The sequence below is a fragment of the Dichomitus squalens genome (genome assembly GCF_000275845.1).
Source record: "Dichomitus squalens LYAD-421 SS1 unplaced genomic scaffold DICSQscaffold_85, whole genome shotgun sequence".
NCBI classification, from domain to species: Eukaryota; Fungi; Basidiomycota; class Agaricomycetes; order Polyporales; family Polyporaceae; genus Dichomitus; species Dichomitus squalens.
Window position 1 is genome coordinate 12,557 of NW_006766967.1, and position 8,419 is coordinate 20,975.

The 8,419-nt window shown below is 52.0% G+C and overlaps 2 protein-coding genes across 2 annotated transcripts; both read right to left on the minus strand.

Annotated features, from left to right (window-relative positions):
- Positions 1-904: 904 nt before the first annotated feature.
- Positions 905-2,897, minus strand: DICSQDRAFT_113352 (cytochrome P450; the record flags this gene model as incomplete). Its single annotated transcript, XM_007371018.1, has 10 exons — positions 905-986; positions 1,052-1,183; positions 1,243-1,371; positions 1,432-1,717; positions 1,772-1,871; positions 1,934-2,013; positions 2,131-2,279; positions 2,345-2,536; positions 2,602-2,739; positions 2,779-2,897. The coding sequence occupies 10 exons, from the start codon at positions 2,895-2,897 to the stop codon at positions 905-907; spliced, it is 1,407 nt and encodes a 468-aa protein (XP_007371080.1).
- A 3,973-nt stretch (positions 2,898-6,870) lies between these two features.
- On the minus strand, positions 6,871-7,700 carry DICSQDRAFT_113355 (uncharacterized protein). The gene is made up of 4 exons (XM_007371019.1): positions 7,459-7,700; positions 7,255-7,400; positions 6,963-7,203; positions 6,871-6,898 (listed from the first exon to the last, which is right to left on the minus strand). The coding sequence occupies exons 1-3, from the start codon at positions 7,607-7,609 to the stop codon at positions 7,141-7,143; spliced, it is 360 nt and encodes a 119-aa protein (XP_007371081.1). The 5' UTR covers positions 7,610-7,700; the 3' UTR covers positions 6,871-6,898; positions 6,963-7,140.
- Positions 7,701-8,419: the final 719 nt, after the last annotated feature.

An 8,419-nucleotide genomic window follows, 5' to 3' on the forward strand; every position in this document is an offset into this window, starting at 1 on the left:
CAAGCGGGTCTCGACCTGGGTTTCGAGGCGGGGTCGCCCTCGAACGCGGGTTCCCCAGGGGGGGACATCGGCCTCTCTCAACTCCTCAACGTCCCGGACTTCGCGCCCGAAACCCCTCACGCGGGCGGGGAGGACACGGCCATGGAATTCAACCCCGACGAGACCAAGGACGATACGAACGCGTCCTGAACGTGGACGCCCCGCCTGCGCACCGGCGCGGTCGTCCAGGAGGGCGTATGTAGCGCCCGCGTCGCGCGCTACTTCTCTTCTCTCCCTTCGTACCTGATCGACTCCGTGCTTCGGGATTGTCTCTCCTCGATCTCTCAGCTTCTCTTATCTCACTCGTATCTAGCCCGAGTCTTCCCGAACCTTAGAGCTGTTATAGCGCCCATGAACCGTATATAAACCCAGATCTGTATGTACAAACTCCAGCGTTCAATCGAGATACTCATACCCTGTCTATCCCTCGAGCGAACCTCTCTCCCTCTCGTGACGCGCCACCTACCCCTTCGGGCCAGCGAGCGCGTCAATGCGCGTCTCTTTGCCGGCTGCGCGTTTCGAACAAGCGCCGACATGACAGTACTCTCTCCATCACTAGTCCCCTTAAACTTACTGCGGGGACCCGGGAAAAGCAAAAAGCCTCTATCCCAGGCTGGATAACGAGAATCAAGTTGCATCGGGGTTGAAAAATGTACAAGGTGGGACAAAGTCACTATGGAATTTGTTGGTATTCAGCCGATCTCAAAAGCGCATGACAGGTACTGTAGCGATCGGCTCTTGACCCTCTGACATTTGTATGTTCACGATCCAATCTGAGCATATGTACAAGTGAATATTTCTATCGAGAATTATATACGCACATCCAGGGCAAAACAAGAACGAGAATCCAAGGTGAGACAAGGAGCTAAGCGCGAGCGCTGACCTCAACGAGCTCGGCAGCTGCGGTGGATCTCGGACGGATGATGCATTCGAAGGGCTTCACTCGACTAAACAAGCAGGCGAGCATGATTCAGTTAGAGGACACATTCCAACGACAGATGAGGGAACTCACGGAGCTGCGCCTCCCGTGAAGCTGACTTCTGGGAGTGCCTTGGGATCGGCCGGCGAGATATCGAAGACCGACAAGAACCGTGCAGCCAGAAGCCAGATAGAGTCTTCGGAAAAGACTCGCCCGGGACAGACACTAAGGAGGGCCTGTGAGTGTCATCTTGGCGGGAACGCAACGCTCAGGTAAACACGCACCGCCTCCCGAAGCCGAATGTAAAGCGGCTAGGGTCGTTTGCGCTGCAATCGAAAGCCCCATCTCGGATGAACCGCTCGGGCATGAACCTCTCTGGTTCGGGGTACATCTCGGGGTTGTGAAGGAGACCCCTACAACACGGGTGATAGTACAGTTAACAGCGCGTCGCGGTACAGGGAAATAAAGCGTACCAGACGTTCCCCATCACAACGGTGCCTTTAGGGAGATAGAATCCGTTATACACGTCGTCCTCCTGGAGCAGATGTGGAACTCCGGTCGGAGCAGGTGGGTGCCAGCGCAGGACCTCTTTCATGATCGCACTGATGTATGGAAGCCTGTCCCGATCTGTGAAATCCGGAAGCCTATCGTTGCCAACTACTCTGTCTAATTCTTCCTGAGCACGGTTCCGAACGTCGGGGTAGAGAACCATCGCGAGGAAGAAGACATCAGCACTGATGACCGACGTCTCATATCCCGCTGTGGTTGACTTAGCATTTATGACACGATAAGGGAGGGCGTGGCAAGACTGACCTCCATACGCGACTGCCGCGGTGTCACAGATGGCTTGCTCGTCTACGTGGCCTTCCTGTAGAAAAGATGTGACATAAGAAGGCCTGCCAATACCTTTGTTCTTTTTACACACAAAAACTAATTAGCATGGCCTCGTGAAAATGCAAGGATGGAGAGACATACGAAGGCTTCCTTGGCCATCATGAACGGCTTGGTCCTCAGCTCCTCTGCGCTTCTACGCCATTGACGCACGCCAGGGATGGCTTTGGAGACTAGACCAAGCGTATTGATGAAAACAGGCCAGATTGAGGTTGACTGGACTGCGTTTTACGTCAATAAAAGGATAAGCAGGATGTGGCACGACATTGGAGCCCACGTACTCATCCATAATGGATTCACTAGCCACATAGCTGGGCTGAGCGCCAACGACACCGCCCCCATGTATTCATCCGCAGTGCGAATGAGTGGGTCTTGACGGCTTTCGATTGGTATGCCGTACGTCGCACCCATGATAGTCTGCCCTTGACGGCTAGAAGAACGCAAGATTAAACCAGAACACAATTGAATACGCAACAGGTAGACAAGATCTCTCACAGTCGTATGTGATTCGCCCACTCATTCGGACTGTTGAGGACATGTTGCAAGAACACAACGGACGAGCGACGGTGCTCATCGTAGAAAGAGACAAGAGATGACGCCACTGAGTACTTTGTGGAGAAGATGCGGCGGAGAGTGCGCCATTTCTGACCATAGGTCATCATTGGGATGTCCCAGCCGCTCCCCATGCTATCCCATATGACAACTGCAATGAGCACATGGGAGAACCCGAGGTCATGGAAGGCGACACTCACAGATCCATGAGAGGAAAATGTGGACGATCCGAGTAGATGGCATGGCGACCTTCGAAAAGATCATTGCATGCTTGAACAGAGTTTAGTAGGACGACAGGCCGGCCGAGAACTTGCAGATACACAACTTCGCCTGAGTTGCTTCAGTGCCAGGCATCTCTGAAGGGACATATGAAGTACACACCATACTGCCTCGCCCATTTGTAGAAAACATGCCACGGCTCAACAGGAGGTATGTCGAAGAGGTTGCCCAGGATAGGTAAACCAGGAGGGCCGGGAGGTAACTTATTACTGCCCATGCGCTTGCGGAAAGCGAGCCTTGCGGCAATGATGCCCGCGATCGTGACCAAGACCGCAAAGGAGAGAACAGACGTCGAAGTTAGCAAAGACATCTTGAATGATAAAGAGTAAGGGGGACTGCTATAGGCAAGCAGAAGACTGGGTTCGCGGTTGCCGGAGCGGTATATATATACCTGACCATTGTGCCAGTGAGTGACACTTGTTCGCTCACTTAGCTCCAACGGGTACGTGGGTTATGTGATTACCAAGAGTGTGTCATTCCATGACCCGATAGGGAAGCGATATGGTGGTGGCAAGTGCCCTCCCATCGCCCTTCTATCCGAACAAGCCGATTAGTAGGGTAAGCAGGATTTCTCGAGCGAAGATTGAGAGGTATGAATCGTAATTGAACCAAGGTTGTCGAACGATGCGGGGACTGTGCGGCTTATGGTGGGTGTGTCTACAACGTTCTGTCAAGGATTAGCTTTGAACGTGAGTAACAGACTCTGGAAACCCGCAGCCTGAGCCCTAAGCCACCGTTGCAGTCAGCAGTTCTGCACCTTTAAGGTGGCGGGAGTTAAGAGTGCTATATCGGGCAGCAAGTAAGCCGCCGCGCGTACTGGCCCATGCCACGTGTGCATTTGGGTGGCTTCTGATCAACCAGTTCATCAATCGCCTGTACATGTGGCACCCCAAACTGTGCACTGTGAGTGGAGCTATCTCTTTGCAGTCACGCAGGGATCATGTCAAAACCTGTCCCGTGCTGTTGCGCCTCGAACACCTGTGGCCTACTCGTCCTAGTCTGCACTCTCTACTAGTCTTCATGGATCTCAGGTCGATGATATAGCAGCAGGTATTGCAATACTACTACTCGGATGATTACAGCCTCAGAGGACTCGACAACGTACGCCTGCGGCATTATGAAAGTTCCTAAGCCACTTAAGAGCCCTAGATAACATCCGCAGCCCGAGCGCCCGACTCACACGATGGATGACCGCCGCTGTCCACTCTCCGTGAGATGACTATTGAATCGAGACCTTGCGGGACCGAATGAGCAAATGCTGAGTGCAAAACTCAGTTACACCTTGCCAATGAAACCAACAATCGCGAACCCGCCCTTCCTTCCAGGGTGACCACGTTTCTCGAGGCGTGCTGAAGGACTATTATATAGATTGATCTGTTCCTGCCTCAGATCATTCAAGTTGATCTGGCATGCTCAATCATCCCAAGATACTGCGAATACAAACCCATCAAGTGCTATCTTTGTGGCCGAATTCAAGATGATCGCAGGCAACAGCAACACGATCGCCAGTAAATCCTGTTAAGGAAGCCGAAGTGCGAATACACCTTCCTAGGGCCTGTTGCCATGCTATATCACAGTGAGCTTCGTTTTTCTCGACGCTTATTCAACTAAGCAGATGATGAGGTCTCAGGCAAATGGGCCCAAATACAACATCGAACAGGTTCTTTCGCCAGGCGAAATGCTCAAGGTTCTGTTTGAGGCGAGGTCAGGCCGACCGGCCAAAATCTTCCTTCTGGAAGGATGTACGGCTGATCTCTGGATGCTTCGGAGGCCAAAGGTAAGTCGTACGATGTTACATTTCTCCACCTTGGGCCCTCGTCCGTCATACATCCCAATCTCAGTCATTCTGACGGGCCTCTCACTGGAACCATGGCACGACATCTCACAATTGTGCTAGCTCCTTGCTGACATCCAGTCTCGTCACAATCACGGCTTATACCCCCTCATAACCAGACTCTGGAGTGACTGCTCGTCCCCATCATGACAATCCTCCCCGCCGCCACGGTCACAAGCACGATGCAATGCAGCCATTGAGCGCTGCATCGATGATGCGCAGCCTTCAAGTTAGCCTTCTGTCGACTTAGAGCCGCCACCGGTCTTGTGAATGGAAGGTGTCTCACATAAGCTCTAGGCCACGCTCCACGAGTACGTTAGGAACCTTATAACAAGTGTACCTTCCCGAGAGCATGGAATCAGCCCACACGACGTTTTTGTCTACACAACGCAGCTCACTTCCTTGCGGGATGAGCCGAAAATACGAATTGATCCCGCCCTTCGCGACTAGTAGCGCTAGATCGGATGGAGACACTACCCTCGTTGTAGTCTCTACTGCCACCTCGGATTGTGCGGGACGATAGAGCTGGAGAGGACGCCCATCAGTATACATCTCACTCTATGTTGGGCACTGACCTATTGTCAGCGGCGTTATGGTGCCATTGTTGTTTCACAAATATCACCGCTTCCTCCATTCATTGTCCTGTTTTCTTTGCGATCTGAGTGGATTTATCGCCCGGCGGCATGTATGGTAACCGTCAGGTAAACTTCGGATGATTTATCTGCATTCCTTGAAACGGTAAGCCTATGTAATACTCCATGATAGAGCCCCCGTATCTTCATAATACGGTCGAGAATCGCATCTTGTTGCTCCGAGCCAGGTGCGCCAGTACGTTGACACCTAAAGTGGGTGATATCTCTGAGGTGAGAAGACCGCGTGTGGCTCGTCACGTGTCATTGTAGATGCTGCTGAGTTATGCTGCAAGTCCTCAGATGCTCTCTTCTTTTATCCATTTGAGTACTTACTAGTAATGTGGCAAGGCTTTATATGGAACATGTATTCCCCTCCTCCACATTCACCCGTGATTTCGTCCCCGCTCCTGCTTCTCGAGAGACCATGGATGTCCGTCCATTGTCCTGCAATTAAGTAGGAAAGTCGCCAGACATCAGGAGCGCACAGACCTCTGAACACGAAAGTGCGAAAGTACAGTTGACCCTTGTCCAGTGCTGCCCATGCATTCTGATGTGGTATGACGAGTAGTGAGCGCGGCGCAAGCTACTCAGGCGCGAAGCGAAGCAGGGGTGTGGGTCGATATGATATCGTCTCATCCTGTAAACTTCGCAGAAAGTCTCCCGCTCCTCCATCGTTATGCAAAAATGTTTATTGTGGTACAAACACACCCTATATTTGTCAAGCCAGATGAGGATCTCTCAATCAGGCTTGCAACAACGCAATACTGACCGCCTTTGAAGTTTAGCATAATTTGCGGCGCGTCGCTGCGCCCGAAAAAGACTTCTGCATCGTGCACCCAGTCCAACCACATTCACGCCTGGATGCCGCATGTGAGTGATGGCGTCAGTTCTGGAGACGTGGTAGGTCGGTCCTCATGTCACCTTGGTGCCTGTGAGATGCTAGGAGGAAGGAAACTACTCCGATCGTAAAAAGCTCCTTCGACTAATCAGTTCACTCTACGACCGTCGTCGATACCCTTCCACCCAGTCGCTGCCATGACTTCATATCGCTGATCAGTCAGTTGTGCAAAGAGACGAGATGCACGTTGTCAGAGGAAGAAATCAAGCCTAGGGCATCGTGTCAAGGAAAGAGTTATCTAGCACCCAACCACGATTAGGTTGGAGACGTACTCGTCCGAGTGGTTTATTAGCGGTACCGGTATCGCCTGAAGAATGTTCGAAATCCCCTTTACAGTTGAGGACCACCTACCTAGTGAACCAGCGAGATGTCAGAATGAGCTGGTCGTAGATATGATTACGCATATTTGGTTCACGTCAAATTTGACCTGAACGCATGTCCGATCAGCAAGGAGATTACAGTCCAAGTGGAAACGCTCTTACCGGACATGAGGCGTGTGGGTGATCATCTGCGGATTATGCCCCCTACGCAGACCGCTAAGCAATTGACACCTAGTATGAATGGAAGGCTAGGTAAGTCCCCAAGAAATCTTTCGTGCGTGATCGTGTCCGCTAAGCATCAGCGCTCAATTCATAGTCGCAGATAGAGCATACGCTGCCAAGTGCTGGTCTCAGTCTTACATTTTACCTGGCAGAATGTGACCCCATCCAGGGCTTGCATTCGGTCAAAGGCATAAAGATTTGGAATGTTGCATCCAGGCTCGATATATAGCACATGCACAAATTCAGTCTGATATGGAAGACAGGTCCACCGGGAAGGGGCAGAACTGAGAATCAAAAGCCGGTCTCCGGTATCTGTGTAGAGACCCAAAGGTAAGTACGGAATGAATGATGAAGGGTCTCCTCTTACCACACGTCCCTGGTGCAAGGTCCTCGGTCCGGGAACGCCGAGTCCGGAATGCTTCTCACTTCAGAAACACTGCAAGATGTAGTTCAATAGTGTTGAACTCAGCTCCCGGCTGGCCCAAGAACGGACGGTGTGGTCATTACTCCCGTACACTATGTGACGCTTCGTCCGTGACAAAGGACATGACATGTTATTCTGACGAGGGAAGGTTTGCAAGCGCGATGGGTAGAATAACCAATTTCTCCTTGTCCCACTAAAAGGCCGTCAGCAAAACAGATGCAAAATCTATCAGGAGAACACAAACCACTCCGCTAGTATAGTAGATGTCACTCTCCATGAGAGAGCGCACAGTTTCCAAGCTATCAGCCTCGCAGATGAAGAGAGATCCAACCATCTTCTTCTCAGCATTTGGTGCGATGGACTGCGGAGTGAGCATCGCTCCTCCCAGTTCTATAGCATATCGACCGTGAACAGATAACACCAGAGAGACTTATACAGAAGGACTTACTAACGACACCCTGTTTCGCTTGTTCCGCAGCGTTGTCCAAGTGTGCCTGACGGACGCTTAGACGACGCTGGAAGGCACCGTCGTCAGACATGTCAGGTGCGTAGACGACGAATTTGTGACGGAGTGGCACGTTCTCCGCTTGAGAAGACATCGAGCAAGCGATAAGACGCGGCCGTGCCCTCTCGCTGCTGTTTGGACGTAACCCACGAGGAAACCTGAACGATTGCCGGAGGAACGTAGGCATGTCGCCTGCAGCTGAAGGGGCAAGCTCGCTCGAACGAATCAGATGTGACTTAGACGCCTGGATCATTGCCGAGTGCCGGAGACGAACCGGATCAGTTTCTCAGGGCAGCCTTGCATCATTCGTTCAACCGTTCGGAGCACGAGAACTCATGAGATAAGTATACTCAACATTTCCTCCTGACATGGTCTAGAGTACGGCTAATGAAGGAAAGGACATGTTATATATACGCTGGAACAAAACAACCTATCGGTGGCACTAATCGTGCCCGATATTGTTGCACTCTTGAGGACCTTGTCCGTACGCGTAGCATGTCCTGTTCAACCATCTTCAACGGTTATCAGATGACGATCGGCCATACCGGGCGTTGGGAGCGCAGTTCACTACACAAAGACAACTTTACATTTCGCCTCAAACACGACTACATACTACATGTAGGTTTCCGTAGTTTCAAGTCCTCCGAGCTCGACAGTGGCACTGCAGCAGCCACCGTGGCCACGGCGGCAGAAGGATGTCCTGGGGTATTTGATTTGCCAATGTCCCAAGCATGTCGGGATGTCGCGGACTGCAAGGGCGCGACGTTCAGACTAGCTTAGGACGAACCAGACTGGTTCTACGCAACCCGAAGTCCGAGGCCCTCGAACTCCGAGTCGGACGCTGACCACGCTGAGCTCTGAGCTCACCGCGGCTCAGCGACGCCCGCAACCGGGATATACCAAG